The 15,799-nt window shown below is 58.7% G+C and overlaps 1 protein-coding gene across 3 annotated transcripts in view; it reads right to left on the minus strand.

Moving 5' to 3' along the window:
• Positions 1 to 3,418: 3,418 nt before the first annotated feature.
• CLCN7 (chloride voltage-gated channel 7) overlaps positions 3,419 to 15,799 on the minus strand; it is a 60,605-nt gene continuing 48,224 nt past the window's right edge. For 2 of the 3 annotated variants that reach the window (XM_050968161.1, XM_050968160.1), the window contains 10 exons: positions 15,587 to 15,680; positions 11,947 to 12,116; positions 11,372 to 11,423; positions 10,270 to 10,397; positions 9,745 to 9,830; positions 7,911 to 8,103; positions 6,746 to 6,805; positions 5,636 to 5,812; positions 5,234 to 5,314; positions 3,419 to 5,075 (listed from right to left, as the gene is read on the minus strand). In XM_050968161.1, the coding sequence (XP_050824118.1) occupies positions 4,989 to 5,075; positions 5,234 to 5,314; positions 5,636 to 5,812; positions 6,746 to 6,805; positions 7,911 to 8,103; positions 9,745 to 9,830; positions 10,270 to 10,397; positions 11,372 to 11,423; positions 11,947 to 12,116; positions 15,587 to 15,680 (1,128 nt within the window). In that variant the 3' untranslated portion in view covers positions 3,419 to 4,988. The remainder of the gene's footprint in view (positions 5,076 to 5,233; positions 5,315 to 5,635; positions 5,813 to 6,745; positions 6,806 to 7,910; positions 8,104 to 9,744; positions 9,831 to 10,269; positions 10,398 to 11,371; positions 11,424 to 11,946; positions 12,117 to 15,586; positions 15,681 to 15,799) is intronic. The other variant, XM_050968159.1, reaches the window with a different exon arrangement.

The following is a 15,799-nucleotide window of genomic DNA, read 5'->3' on the forward strand; positions in this document are numbered from 1 at the left end:
CTGAAAACATCAAACAACAAAAGTGCCATAGCCGGGGAGTCGGAGAGCTGGGCGCCAGGCCCGATCCAGCCCCACCGCTGTACCTAGGGGCCGCAGGCCAACGCACATTCTGCCAAGTTGGAGTTTTAATAAAAATCAAGTTTCTAGCCCTCGTGGTTGTGATGAACTCTTCCGGGGCCCAAGTGAAGCCAATGCAGTGCTGTCGGCCCACCTGCACTGACAGCTCAGAGTGGGGGCCTGCCCCCTTAATGTCACTGGGGTGTTGCTAGTAGAGAGATTGTGCAAGTTTACATGTTGGCCTTAATTATCGCCTTGCAGATCCTGTTCTCCTTTCCAGACAGCCATCGAAGGCGGCAGCGTGAAGGCAGCTGGACAGGAAATGCCAAGGTAGGGAAAGCTAGGGAAGGGAGAGAAGCAATAGGAGCCCGCATGGGAGCGGCCAGCTTCACAGTGTTTAGGGAGAATAAATCTATCCTCACATTTATTATGGCAGTGACTAGGGACCCGGGCCGTGGTGCTAGGCCCTGTACATGCAGTAGCAGATGGCCATAGCCCTGCAGAGCTTCCAGTCTAACTAGAGCAGAGAGAAGCAGGGTAGGGGTAGGGCCAGGGCCAGACCATAGCTGCAGTGTGAACACTGGGCTGGGACCTGGTGTAGGAGGTGCGGGTTAGGTTGGAGGGGATTAGCTGGCAGGAAAGGAACAAGGAGGAGGGTAAGGTGGCAGCAGGAGTGATATGAAGGTGAAGGGGGGCACTAGAACAGAGGCCAGCAGGGTGGTGGTGAGGCTCCCAGTCAGCACTATGCAGGGAAAGCCCTAAGCACCCTGCGTTAGCTGTCTCTGCAGCGGCTCCTTGTGCCTTGCTGAGTCTCTGGCAGGCTCCTCCTGCAGTTCACATGCCAGGGGAAAGGAGGGGGGGTGTCGCACGGATCCTGCTGGCACATCTTAGGTGGTGGAGGGTGCCGGTCCTGGCACCCTGGGTATGGGGTTGTCCTGGCCAGCGTTCCACAGGGAAGACTGGGCTGAGCCTGGCACCACTGACAACGCCAACCAGATCACCAGCCCCCTAACTACACTGTGCGCAAGGCACAAAGGGCAGCGTTGAGCCAGGGGGGCTGAAATTTGACCCCTTGTAGGATTCCTCTCTAATCACCAGGGAGGCAAACGGGAAGGATGGGACATTGTTTCCCATCGGTTCCAGTTGTACAGTCCAGGTTTGTTTCTCTAGTAGTTAAATGGGCAGTGTTGACAGGGCACTGTCCTTCCTGACCACCAGGGATGGGTGATGCTGTGCCTGGCACAAAGCAAGGACCCTGCAGATTGGCCACAGCCCTTGGCATCACCCAATTGGTTTCCTTGAGGGGGTATCACCAGGATGGGGGGCTCGCTCTACCCAGTGCTCTCCCACTGCCAGCCAGGCCCCAGCAGCTCTGCATGTCCAACTCCCTGGTGCATGTGGCAGTAACAACCTCAGCGCCCATTGACGTGGGACCCGAGGGGCAGCATGATGCTCACCAGCCAGACGCTAGCCCATGTGCGCCCTTCTGGACCCTCTCCACTGGACTCCTCCCTCTTCCTTCCCAGAGACAGGACCATCACTGGCTGCCTTGGCTGGGGCAGGAGGGCTCAGGACAAACAGGTTCCCAGCAGACACGCTTTCAACTCAGCCCCATTGGTCTGGGAGCAGAACTCCAAAGCTGCTTCTCTGCCCTCACCCTCCACCTGTGCGCCCACCTTGCCCAACTGTCTGGACAAGCCCCTGTACACACTAGCGAATGCTGCTCAGCCTGCGTGGCCTTGGCCTTTCGCCCCAACCAATGCTGTAGGGCAAGAGAAAGGAGCTGATGCTGGGATAAAAGTATAAACAGCCTTTATTTCAGCACAAAAATATCTCCAGTGGGTCATCTCCCTATAGAAAATCTCAAGGCTTCCAAAACAGACACTTGGGGTTTGCAACTGCTCCTTTTACAAATTCAGTTACCAAGGTGAGAGGAGAGGCAGAGAATAATCTCTCAGAGCAGGCCACCATCTTATTTGGGTCCCAGAGGGAGGGCATCCATTGCCCTGCGTGCCCCCCTTCAGAGCCCGATCCTGCCCCCGAGATACAGGAACACACTTGCTGGAGCAGCACTAGCTGACTGTGCGAGATCTGCATCTACAACGCGAGCGGGCTTGAGCACTGGGTGTTTAAAGCAGCTCTCCAAGGAGACACTGGAATCCACTCGGCCTGGAGGGGCCAAGTTCTCTTGGTTGGAAAGACTCTGTTTCCAAGGGCTCTGGGGAGGCTGATCTCAGCCCTCTGGTAGACACAAGTGTGTAAAATCTCTAGCCCCAGCCCCCTACACCTGGTGATGACCGAGCCCTTGGCTGTGACCCGCAAGCTACTCATGAACAAACTGCTCCACCCCCGAGTAACTGGGACACTGAGATGCGCACTGGGGCTGGTATTTCAGACTCCAGCGGGAGACACTGGCTGATGAACAGTCTGTACACTACCGGTGATGCACAGCCTGCTGCCAGGGGAGCCCAGCTTTACAACGGCTGCAAGGGGCTGGTCACTACTGCTTGTTTCTAGCAGTGGGTGAAGTCCTAGCTCCAGGACTGTGCCCACAGGGGAGTGGGGCCCATGGAAGCGGACGCAGGAACAAGGCTTGCACTGACCAGAGGCCTCCTCTCCCAAGGCTGCTCTAGGAACCCGTGGGCTGGAGCAATGGCTGACCTGCAGCAGGCAGCCTCTGCCACCTCCAAGCCGGCCAAGATGGGTCCTGGCTGTCCTGTTGTCTCCTCACCTGCAGCCGGCTCTCAGGGCAGTATGATGAGCTGGTGCCCCGGACCTTTCAGCTGTCACGGTCCCTGCCCCTTCTGGGAACTGTCACCAGCAGCATCTTTCACTTACCGCTTGGCTCTGAGCGCAGCTGTGAGTTCAGGCCAGACTTTCACACCCCAACTTGTAAAGGCTTTGCATGAGGCTGAGACCACCATGCGGCAAGCTCAGGTGTGCCGACTGGCCAGCCCCGGCTCCACACGCACCGGCCTGGCCTTTCCCCTCAGCCACGGGGCATCCCTGCTGGGCAGGATCTGAGCTCTGCGAGGTGGAGGTGGGGATGACTTCACTCTAAGCCCCAGTCGTGCAGAGCTGTTTCTTCCTTCCTGAGTCTATCCCCTGGAACCGGACACTGCTCCCTGCCCCGGCCTGACCTCGTTAGATCTCACCAGGCTGCCCAGGAGCGGTGCGACCGGGACGGGGCGCAGATGGAAAAGCAGATCCAGCAGCAGCTGTTTGGTTCCAGTGATTTTATTTCTTACGGTCTCTGTGCATTTCGGCCCCACCCACCTCTCGCCAGGAGCATGAGCTGCACCTCAGGCCTGTGCTGCCAGCACTCAGTGGAGCCCAGGAGAGTGGGCAGAACGGACAGGCACTAGGGACAGAGGCTGCCTGCCTGGGGCGAACCCCCCTCCGGGAGCAGGGGATCGTTTGTAAATGCTCCACTTCAGCGTCCCACATGGCATCACTTCATCCCATAAATATTCACTAGGCAGGTCCCTCTTCCTTTCAGCCCCCTGCCCCATCCCCTAGAGCCCCTCGCCTAAGGGAAGCCAGGCTCAGGATGCCCAGCAACCGGGGAAGGCGGCACAGACTGGACAGAGGGGGCAGCCCTGCTCTGCTGAGACGGCTGCTCTCCAGGAACAGGCCAAGGGGGCCCAGATGCTGCACTTCCCATTACCAGTCGCATGGGTGCCTGGGACTGGCTGCAGCTGAAGGCCACGGCCGTCATTGTATAAGGCCTTTGATAAGCACTGTGCTCTACAGAGAGAAACCTCCTGTCCCCAGCATGGGGTCCAACCCTGCCCAGCCCCACAGCTGGGCAGCACTCGGCACCGGGTACCTTCCTGTGGCGCCAACACCCACTCGGCACATACGCCCCAGGAAGACTTCTTCACCAATCGCCTGCATCCAAACAAGCCCTGGCCCCAGGCCATTCAGCCTCCCCAGGAGTGGCCCAGGGTGATCCCCGCCTGGGAGAGACAAGAGGTCGTGAGGAGGGCGGGGGCTGCGTCGTGTCTGACACACACAGCACAGGCAGTGCCAGGAGGGGCCGTGCCCACAGGCTGGCCCAGGGTCTCAGACAGGCCCAGATATGTCACAGCCAAATAGGGCCTGGCTGCAGCACATGGCAGAGCCAGTCGCACCCAGTCCCTGGCAGCTCGGTCATCTGTGCGTGTCTGTGTCATCGGAGCCCCGCCGAGCTGCAGGGCTGGGGCTGTGGAACTAGGGTATGCTGCTCCCTTCGCAGGCAGGTTTAAAAGCCACCTCAGCTGTGGGCAGCATTAAAGACACTGGTCCCCAGTTGGTGGCCCGTGGATCCAGGGAGGCTTTGCGTGGCAAGGTCCCTGCTAGAAGATACTGGACCAGGCCCTGCCAGCTCCCAGGCCTGTGTCCCAGGTGAAGGCTTTGGTACAGAGGAGGCCCAGGCAGGATGGACATTGGTCAATGGCGGCTGCAGACTGGGTCAGATCCACATGATTCTGGTTCCTGAAGTCTGGAGCACATATTCCAGGAGGCGGTGTGGGGTGCGGAGGCGGCTCTGGCTTGTTATGCGCCGGCCGGGGATTAGCCGGGGTATGTCTGCTGCCCAGCTTTGTAGCATGCTCTCGCTCCCCCAGGGCACTGGGCTCGGCTTCCCCAACCCAGTGCTCTCTAGCCTCAAAGCTGCTCCAAGGGCCCAGCGTGCAGAGGAGGGAAACCAGGAACCTGCCCAGCACCTGGTCCCGCGGGTGACAGGAGAGGAGGCTGCAGCGACGCCCAGCCAACACAGGGACAGGCAGCCAGTAAAAAACGGGAACACGGCGACGGACAAGATGCACAATCAGGGGCTGGGCATTCGTGCTGAATGCACCGGGTGGCGCAGTAGCCTGTGGGGACCAGCTCCCTACCGACGCCTCCAGGGGAACGGGGCTCAACACAGCAAAGCAACCGCCCCAGGAGCGTCATGTCTGCGCCAGGGACAGTTCCTCCAGCCCTTCCTTTCCTAGTCGGTATCTTGCCAGATCCTTCCTGGTCACCAGCCCGACCACCTGCAGGGAGGGAGGCAGAGAGACCAATGAGCGCCCCGCACAGCTCAGCCCAGCATGTGTGTCTGTGGTGACGGGGCTCTGCCACAGATGGCTGCCCCATATGGAACCAGAGGAACTCACCAGGGCGCTACGTTGCCCCAGAGCCACCAGCCACTCACCTCATTGTGATTATCCACCACCACCAAGTGCCGCAGGCCCAGCGCCCGGAACAACTTGAAGACCCTCGGCAGAGATGCCTCCTGCAATCCAGAGCGAGGCCAAGTGGTCAGAGAGCCCTGGAAGCTGCAAGCCGCTGCCCATCATGGGGCCAAGCAGGGAGCACTGCCCTTGTGGTGCCAGCCCCCCAAGAGGGCCTAGGGGACTGAGCAGCCCCTTTGTAACAGGCACTTGTCCCCCCCTTTCGCGGGGTAGGGAGCCCCACTGGACTGAGCCCCACTCGCCCCGGGGGATGGGTGTTTTCTTCCCATTTAGAGTGGGCCCGACTCAGCCCGCCCTCCCCCTGCTGGCTCACTCCCAAAGGCAGATCTGCAGCACCACGCCCTGCCCCCAGCGAGCCATACCTGGGGCACCGTGTAGGGCGACGGGTTCATGAACTCAGTCAGGTCCATCATGCATTCGCGCTCGTCCTGGGAGACGTGAATGGACTGGATGGGGGGGAAGCGGGGGTAGGCATCCCGGAAATCCTTCAGCTTCAGCCGCCTCTGAACAAGGGTCAGGTTGGCTCTTTCCACGAAGACCTAGGAGAGGGGAGACCTTTGGTACCAGTGCCGTGGCTCCAAGCTGGCCAGGAGTCCTGATCTGGCAGATCAGCTGCCTCGCACCCCGACAGATCACACTCTGCTCCTGCAGGCCCACTGGCAGCAGCCAGCAACTGTCCACGGGCAGCAGGAATCCTAGCACTGCGCAGATCCAGTTAGTCTGGGGTAAAACCAGGCAGCTGCCACTTGACAGGGTGAGAACGTAATGGAGCAAACAGAGAAACGTCCTTCGCCCCAGAACATCCCATAGGGCCTGCCCACTTCACTGCATCGCAGCACTCAGCTCTTCTGCCTTGGGGCGCGGCAGGCAGGCCGACAGCCCCTGCGACGGAGGACAGAGGGACTTGCCCCAGAGCTGGCAGAGCCAGGGACAGAGCCCCGATCTCCAGGCTCCCAGTTTGTTTGGCCAGCGGATTGTCTCCCTTGGTGCCCACAAGCACCAGAATGGTGCCCACAAGCATTTCCTAGCGGATGGTGGGTCCACCACATGGCACTGACATGCCCAGCTCACCCTTGGGCAGCGAGTCAGGGGGACCCTTCACCACTTGTAGGAAGAGTAGGCCCCCCCGGCAGACAGCTGGTGACCCACCTAGCTACAGCCTGGCCTGCTCGACAGCAGAGGGGTAGAGGAGCCAGGAGCTGCCGCGGAAGTGGTGGGCATCACGCCCAGTAGTACCTGGGCAGCAAGGACAGTTTAGCCCCTGCAATACGACAGGGAAGGGGAGTCCGGTTCCTGGTTCACTGAACCAGGCTGATGCCACCTCCCTGAGCTAGCCCTGGGCAAAGGACGGGAGAGGGGCTGGGCCGGACGCACCCCACCAGAGGGACAGAGGGGTCACATCCAACGGTGCCCGTCCAGGCCGTTACAGCGAGTTCCCTGGGAGGAGAAAGGCTCCTGATCAACTCATTTACCTTGTGCTTCAGGAGAACAATCAGCTGGGAGCGCAGGATCAGGCCTCGCAGTCCCGCCACCTGCAAGAGAGAATGCTGGGTATGGGCAGGGGCTGAGGAGAGCTCAGCAATCAGCCCAACGGGCCAGAGACAGGCCCTGGCTCCTCATCGCCCTGTGGTTACAAGCAGGCAGGCCTACGGGGATGCAGAGCCGAGAGCCCCAGGGTGGACTGTCGGCCTGCACACGCCACGCAGGGTCCAGCCCCGGGGATGGCAAGAGGCCACCACACAGCAGCAATTCAGCACAAGCAGGGTGGAGGACTTGGTTCGCTGTCCCCAGGGGCTGCACAAAGAGCGTCTGGGTGCCCCAGGAAAGGGCAAAGGGGGAGGTTGGGGAAACCGGGGGCTGGGATCAGCGGGGAATGCTGGTTTCTGATGGAGAGTCAGGGTTTGTTCCCCAATACCAGCTGGTGCAAGATGCTAGCACGCAGGGCCATGCATCACCAAGGCTTTGGCAATGGGACACATGTTGCTGCGCGCACCATGAGGCTAGCTGGGGAGCGGGTTGTTCTCCTGGTGTCTGCCCCACAAGACACATGTGCCGGCCACAGCACCTTTGAACAGTGCTGGCACTTTGGGTCACCCCCATACCACCCCATCGGCTCCTGGCTGCCAGCCAGCAGGTCACACGGCCCATCAGCACAGGAGGCACTGGAGAGTCCTAGCTAGAGATGGAGGAAGTCGTGACCATCCCCCTGGAGACCGCACCAAGCCCCAGCCAGCTCAGCAAGGTCCTGCAGCCCCAGGGAACGGAGCAGCCTCTCCCCCATCACTGCTCACGCTGGGTCGGCTTCACCGGTGGCAGCAGCAATGCTGGGAGCTGCAGGGCAGAGAAGCCTCCAGCCTGAGAGCACCTAGGTGCAGAGAACCATGCCAGGAGCAGCCAGTGCCCATGAACCCAGGGCTTCTAGGGTACCCTGGAGGCTGGGCTGGTGTGCACATGGGATGAGGCTTGGTGAAGGCCCCCTAGTGCCCACAAGGATCAGGGAGACGTCACTGTAGCTGCCAGGTCTCCAGTCGGCTGGGGCCCTGCACTGGCAGCCAAACGTTGGCCCGATTCAGTGGTTCAGGCTGCACCCCAAGCGCTGCAGAGTGCCCCAAACCCCACTCCCATTGTGGGTGTTACTTCAGCTGCCCATGGTCCTGGGGCAGGGCCGGCGGCTGGCCAGCCAGTGGTCTGCCCCACCTGCGTGGGGTCCGGGTTGCTCTCTACCACGGGAAAGCCGTTGTGGTTGGACGATGTGTCGCTGAGGATGTCCACGACCGTCCCCACCTTCTCAATCCTCCTGAGGCAGGTCACGGGCGCGCTCATCACCTCCCTGCAGGGGACAGAGCACCAGGTGACGGCGGGCTGGGACTAACCTCTTCCCCACCGGTGTGGGGGAGTGCGCTGCCCGGCCCAGACAGAGGGCAGTGCCCACCACACCAGCCAAAAGTCAACTCCCCACCCTACCCCAGGCAGGGCCCTGGTCCCCACATTATCACGAGGGCCTTACTTAAACTTGCTAGGCGGGCCAGGTTCTGCCTTTGGGTCTGCAGCTTCTTTCAAGTTCCCGACGTTCTCCCCATGCTACGGCCCAGGACAGCCACTTAGCAGCAGCCTTCCAGAGTGTCCCAGAGTTTAAAGGCCAGACGGGGAATCTAGTCTGCTCTCCTGCACAGCCTGGGCCAGATGCAGGTACCCCTGCGCTGAGCCCAAACACCCTAGCTAGACTGAAGACTAAACTGTCATGTGCACAGGCAGAAAACAGGAGCACCTGAGGTGCCACCAGTGCCCGGGACCCCTGCCAAGGCAGGGAATTTGGTTGGGGAGACATGCCCAGATCCCAACTGGTGCCCCATTCCCCATGCTGCAGAAAAAGATCGCAGCCCATCTGACCACAGCCACAAATAACCCCCAAACAAACACTACGTTAGCTAGCATAACAGGACAAACAGGACAGTGGCCAGAGGGGTCCGTGGCACAGCTGCCATCGCTGTGATCTGCCCTCCCCAGGGCCTGGCAGGCTCTGTGCACAAACCCGTCTCTATGGGTTTGCCTCTGGATGAGAGCAGCTCCAGACGGCTACTTTCCTTTGCCTGTCACTAGGGGGCAGCCTCTAGGACCAGACACTGTCCAGTGAGCGGATGCAGTTCCGGGACCCCTTCTGGAACAGCCCAGGCATCCAATGGGCAGCAGTGACTGAGAACCCAGCTCCACAGAGCACTGTGCGGGCTCTCCCTTTGGGGAGTTTGCCCAGCCCCGGCACCACCTCTCCTCCCCCCGGAGCTTTCTACCCACAGGAACCTCCCAGATCCCATGCAGCGAGTACCACGCAGACGGCCCTGCCTCCTGGGAGAGGACCCGCCCCCATGCCGCTCTTACGCCTGCCGCCAGTCTGAGCTGGGCGCTGGGGAGGGCAGGGAGGCAGACCCCCTCCATGGAGAATACAACCTCCTGCACTGGTGGGCTATTAAGCAATCACTCAGCTACTAAGAATGGGCTGACATCCAGACACCATCAGACCGTCGAGAGCTCTGTCTGTGGGGCCCTGGAGCTGGCAGTGGGGGGCTCTGTATCAGTCCCAATCCCAGGACCCCTTGCCACCCCATCCCCTTCCCTTTTAAATCAAACTGCCTAAGAAGTGGTAAAAGAGCTCAGGGTCATCTTGGTGCCCCCACACTGACGTGGGGTGGGAAGGGACAGACCCACCAGACCCGCTGGCAGACATGTTCAAAGCTCTCAGACCCAGCGGCACTGGGAATTTGAACTGGCAGATGCCTCCTGTGCAGTTTGCTCTTGTTAGCAGCCAGTCTTGGGAGCTCTGCAGCCCAGGGCACAGAGTTCCACCTGCTCTCCCCTGCCAGACTGCAGCCCCACTTGCTGTGGTGCCAAGGGCTGTTCTGTCCAATGCACCCACTAGGGCTCCAAGGAAGGTGGCCAGGGGCCTAGCAGCCCTGCAGAACGGCAGCTCGTTTACCTGGCTGTGAGGGAGTGAGATGTCACTGGAGCCTCCCAGTGCAGGAAAGGAACGCTCTGCAGCTGGATGTGCATGTCATACAGACCCTGCAGCAGGAGGAGAGGCAAAGCAATCAGCCACAGGGCAGGCACGACATGGACACAGGCCGCAAGGGCCCTCCAAATTGCTTGAGCCTGGTCTGCTCCCTCGGCTTCCCACACGCAGCGCTGCCAAAGCCCCTCAGTGCTCAGCTGATAGGTCACTAGCCACAGCCCGTTAAGGAGATGGTAACTCTGCTCCACTCAGGCTAATGGAGCTTGGCAAAGACCCCAACATCCCCACCAATCAAGTGGTCTCCCCAGGCAAGCCCAGCCAGGCTGCGTCAATAGGTAGCAGTGCCGAGTCATGACCAGTCAGCAGGCTCCCAAAGCTCCGCCAGCCCCATGTTCACATCCAGCCCCAAACCAGAGAGCAGCCGCTGGCTCCTGCAGCCGTTGCCTCGCCTGCTGGCCCTCATTCAGAACGGAAACAGCCCAGACTGCTCACCTCCACGAAGTAGTCACCCACGATCTTAGCAGTCATCAGTGCCAACATGATGGGGAATCCGTAGGTGACGTTGCCTGTCGCTTCCATCATGATGACGGTCAGGCTCAGGGTCATTCTCACTATCCCACCTGAGGGAGAGGCACACACATTGGTGGAACCCAGGAAGGAGAGCAAGGGGAGGGTCCCACAAAGGCTCTGAGCCCCTATGCTGGGGAGTTAGCTGCCCCCATGGCTGCTGCATGCACCTGAACTCTGCGGACGACCCTGCCTTGGGGTTTGACCTGGAAAGATGGCTCCACAAAGGGTTTATGGGGTGGGGCAGTGCCTGCGTTGTGTGTGGGCGGGGAATGGAGGCACAGAGTCTAGCAGGAGGGCAGGGTGCCAGCTGGCTCATGTCAGCTGTACCCTGCCTAGCTACCTGCAGCCCAGGATGACTCCATGTTTGCTAAGGCTCTTCAGTGCCTGCGTGGAGAGCTCTGCTTTCTGGGCTGCTGCTGGACCCGTGGTTCGTCCATGCCAGGAGTTAATGTTAGCAGCAGCGAGAGGCAGCGCAGAGTAAGGGGGCAGCACAGAGAAAGGGGCAGCACCTGCAGCCGGTGCTGCTCTGCGGGGAGCCACTCATGGGCCGTGAGGGGACGCAAGGGAGCTCTGTGGTTCCACACCGGACACGGTCAGGCAGCGAACAGACAAGCCTGCACTGCAAAGTCTGACGTGTGTAACCAGGTACTTTGTGCCATGCCGCCAGCTGCCCTCTAACAAGACAGCCCCAGGCTAGTCCTGGGAGACTTGCTCTCCATTAACAGCCCCTCCCTTCACAGCACCCCTCTCCCAGTGGCTGCACTTCAGTCTCCAATTCACAGGACAAGCTGAACACCTGACATGCCAGGTGTACGATTCCCTTCAACGTAAAACGAAAGGTTTTCCCCCACAGCAGTCAGCTGCCGACACACTGCCTGAGGCTGGCCAGCAGCTCTCCGAGCACAGAGAGGCTGCATTTTCTACCAGATGTTCCCAGTGGAGACACATCCAGACACAGCCCAGTCTCCATGGAACGCAACGAACGCCTCCTACCGGGTGTTTCCTAATGGCGAGCCGAACTCACCCAGCTGCGCTGCGGCCCCCATCAGAGCGTACTTCCCAGGGTCGGCCCAGATCTGAACAGGAGAGACAGGAATAGCGAGTTACACGGGGTGAGACAGATCCATCCAACTTGTACCCCCACAGTGGCAGAGGCAGCCACCCTACGTGCCAGCCACAGGCCGAACAACAAAAGCCGCAGCCACTCATCTTCTGGAGCATCCAATACACTGCACAGCAGGAAAGGCCCCTTGACAACAGCCTCACCAAGCTCCAGCAAGCACTGCCCCAGGGACGCTCTGCAGGGAGCCTTAGCCACTTGGCAGGACTTGTACTGCGCTTGCTCAGGAGCTGCTGCTGGGTGAAGTGGCGAAGGGCAGCAAGCAGGATCCACTTCCCTTCTAGCTGGGATTTTGCAGTATCTACGCTCGTCTTTCTTCCTTCACCCACTAACCCAGCTAAAACTCCAGCACGACCTCCGCCCCCTCAGCTGACCTCCAGACATGGGGCACTAATAAATCTGCAAGCAAATCGTGGCTTCACTGTCAGTGCTCCATGTCTGGAGGTCAGGGCTCCCTCCCCGCCCAGGGGGTAACTCACCGCTCCACTGGTCAGGTAGGCCAACGATATGCCAAAGAGTCGCCCCCAGGCAGCTCCAATCAGCAGGGAAGGGATGAAGACACCTGCCGACACGGTGAGCCCATAGGTCCAACAGGCCAGAAAGAAATACATCAGGGTGAACATCCCCAGGGTCATGGGATTGTAAGAACCTGGGGGGGAGGGAGGGAAGAAGAGAGGTCCAGGCGGTTGGATTCACCCCTTCCACACCTCAGAGCTCGTTAGCAGCCCCCCCATTACTGCCACGACATGGGTCTGAGAGGATGGGCGCCTGCAAACGCACACCAGCCTGTCAGACCAGAAGAGCAAGGTGCATCCGTCTGTCATCGCACACCCTAGAGAACAGCATCCCCGAGGGGGCTGAGTAGGGGCAGAACCGATTGTACAACCTTCCCCCATCCCCCGGATCCAGTGAAGCTCCTCACCTCCCTGCTCCAATCCCCCTCTATTAATGGTCATGGCAGCAGGATGGACCCACCTAGCCACTGTAGATGTCTCACAAGTAAAGACTGGTATTTCCCCTCAACAAACGAGATCTTTCTCCCTCTCGTCCCTTGGCTGGTTCCGATCGCCAAGCCCTCCGCAGGCAGGTACTTGGAATGCAGCCCCAGCCTGAGACAGTCTGCCCCGATCCCTGCAGCCAGCTCATGCCCTGGAGCTGGATGGTTCACAGCCCTAAAACCTTTAAAAAATCCTGTAACTGCAGCTGTTCTTGTGGGCCACACAAGGGCCAGGCCTTTCCAAACCCTGCTCTGCTCCTGGCCCCAGTGTTCTCTGGCCAGGGACGCCACAGGTTACTTGTGCTTTCCTTGCAGCTATTTTATACCCGTTGCCTTTCAATAGCACCAAATCCCCTTGCTCTGAACAAAGGGCTCCCATGAATGCTCCCCCACCCCATTCGTTAGCCAGCAGGCCTTTCCCAGACCCGATTCACCTCTTCACAAAACACTGCTCTGCAGGAAAGTCTTCATTGTCCCTCCCTGTGCCCGCCTGTCCCTGCTCGCTGCCCCTTCAGACAGGGCTGAGCAGTTCTGGCACGGTTACGTTGGGGGAGCAGCTCACTCATTCAGGGGGTTCGGTCTCATTCCTAAACTGATCTCTGCTCCCGTGAGCAGAGGTTTGCAGTGAGCTGCCAGGGTTAATTCAGACTGAGACACTTGTAGGAGCAGGTCCAATTCCTCTTCCCACCGGGTTACCCACCAGCTGTCAAGCAGTTCATCCACCTGCATGCTGCTCATTCCCCCTCGCAGGGTCAGGCCCTTCTACGTGTCTCTTAATCGTCCTTACTATGACTCGCCCTCACCACTCACCCCTCTATCCGGGTTGTTAATTTCATACTGAACTCCAGGCCTTGTCCAGGATCTGCCCACCCCCATAGCCTTTGGCCACAATTCAAACCGATTGTTTCATTGGCTTTCTGCTTCTCTGTTTCTACTCCAGGACGATACTCTGACCCTCCCCTTGGAGGACGTACTCTCCTTAACAGCCTCTTGCGAGGGACTTCAAAGACTTTGGAAAGCCCAGATAACCTAGCACTGCCAGTTCTGGAGAAGGCCACAGAATTCTAATCCACTGGAGAGGCCTCGTTTTCCTTTGCGGAAGCCAAGGCAATTCAACCCAGTGTATCGTGTTCCCTACAGTGCTGTGCCATGATTGTTTCCAGGCAGAGCCATGAACCTTCCTGCTCTATATTCACCAGGGACACCCCCTGCTGCTTGTGCATGCTACCTCCCACAGAAGTCTTGCCAGCCATACTGCAGCTGCCTCACTGGACATCACCTGTGTAGAGGCTCTTGTGCAGTGCCCTGAAGTCCCCCCGACCCAGCACTCTCTGGATCTGCATCCTCAGGCAACAGCTGTTTAAAGTGTGTCGAGTAGGTGAGCGCCCCCACCCCGTCCCCGCTGAACATTTCCACAACAGCTGTCAACCAAGGTTTGAGACAGGGGCGGGAATGGTCTGGGGCACCACACAGCTCTCTGGGTCCCATCCTATCTCCATAGGAAAGTCACCATCACCGAGTGCAACCAGTGCTGGAGTTGCCATTTCAGTGCACTCAAGGGACAGCCATCTCTGTGCATCAGCTGTCAGTGAAAGACCAGGCATGAGATTCAAGCAGCTGTTACTGAGGTAGAGGCAGAACTTGTGCCTTTTCAATTAAAGTTACCCAGGCATCACGTCAGCCGAGAAACGCAAACCCAGACAGGACTCTCCGGGGCACTGTGAAATGGGATTTCATTTCTAGACAACCCAAAAAGTAAAATCCACATTCCAAACATGACCAGAAGGGAAAGTCATTCAGAGGAGAGAGACGTTAGCAAACAGGAAGCAGCCAAAGAACATTTCCAGAACAGACTCCAGCTTTCGGAGCGAGTACACGAAGGAGAACGGCTGGAACAGAGACCGAAGGCAATGAATGGAAAATGCTTGGCTGATAGTTAACAGGAGTGCTCATGGGACACTGCAGCCTCCTTGTCAAGGTCCCATCTATACACAATCTAACACACCACAACTCTCATCCTGCCTGTCTGAGCGCACGTGCCCACAGACAGGGTGCTTATCACAGGCTAAGGGAGGGGGAATTTTTGTGGGACCATCAATAAAACATTGATACCTCTTTGCAGATCCAAATCCAGACCTTGACTTTTAAAAGCCCCAAATCAGCCATTGACATAAAAGCACAAGTCTTCTGACACAGGTCTCCTACTCAGACCTGACGTAGTCACCTCCGGCTGGAGACTAGTTCGTTTCAATGCATATTCAAGAGCAGATCACCCAATTCACGCTCGTGAATGGCAGGCGCCTCCCAAACAACTGCATTTTATGAATTAGTGAGCACGAACAAAGCAAAGCTCTGTTCCTCCGACGAGGTCAGGCTGAAAGATTTATGATGTCACACAACAGGGTATTTGTAAACGCTATGAAGCGCTCCTGGTGCCTCTGCTCTTAAAGCTTTGCCGAGAGGTATGGAGGGCACGTCATTGCGAGTGTGAATGGCTCTGCATTAGCACCAGCTGGCCCGGGCTGATTGGTGGATTGCTCCCGTTCCCTGAGATGGGGAGTTGTGCAGGCATAGCCAGGACTGTCCTTGTTCTGTTTGTACAGCACCCGGCACAATGGGCCTTGGTCCACACCCTAGGGCTCCTACGTGACACCACCACCATTAATGTGTTACACACTGCAGAGCCCTGGAGCCTGCACACCCAGCAGGCTCTGCGGAGGGTTGCTATTCGCCAGCAGGGAGGATCTTTTTACAGAGGCTCAGGGTAAATGGTGAATTCTCTGTAACTTGAAGTCTTTAAACCATGATTTGAGGAGTTCAGTAACTCAGCCGGAAGTTAAGGGTCCATTACAGGAGCGGCTGGGTGAGGTTTTGTGGCGTGTGATGTGCAGGAGGTCAGACTAGATTATTGCAATGGTCCCTTGAGTCTATGAGCATTACTGAACAGAGCTCACCCGGCAGGGTGGCAGGGCTGGGCTAACACAAGAACGTCTGACCACAAACCGAGCAACGTGACTTGCTTCCTAAAACTGGGTCTGCTGCCCTGGACCTGCCACTAGCCCCAAGCCCCCCGCCCCGTTTTGCCTGCAGCTCAGCGGCCTGTCAGCCGAGCTGGAACCGACCTGGGGGGTTGTGAAAGAGGCTGACGACACTCTTCTCAGGCGTGTTGAAGAAGGCGGTGGCCATCGAGTTATATTCTCCATCTGCACAGAACAGCTGGGGAGAAAAAACAAAGGCTGGCTTGTGAAAACTGGCAGAATCCACACGACGATCGCTGCTAGGACGTGTGGCACATGGAGACAGAGGAGCCGGCAGAGAGCGAGAAGGCAGGAGTG

Source organism: Gopherus flavomarginatus, chromosome 9 (genome assembly GCF_025201925.1).
Source record: "Gopherus flavomarginatus isolate rGopFla2 chromosome 9, rGopFla2.mat.asm, whole genome shotgun sequence".
In the NCBI taxonomy this organism is placed as follows: domain Eukaryota; kingdom Metazoa; phylum Chordata; order Testudines; family Testudinidae; genus Gopherus; species Gopherus flavomarginatus.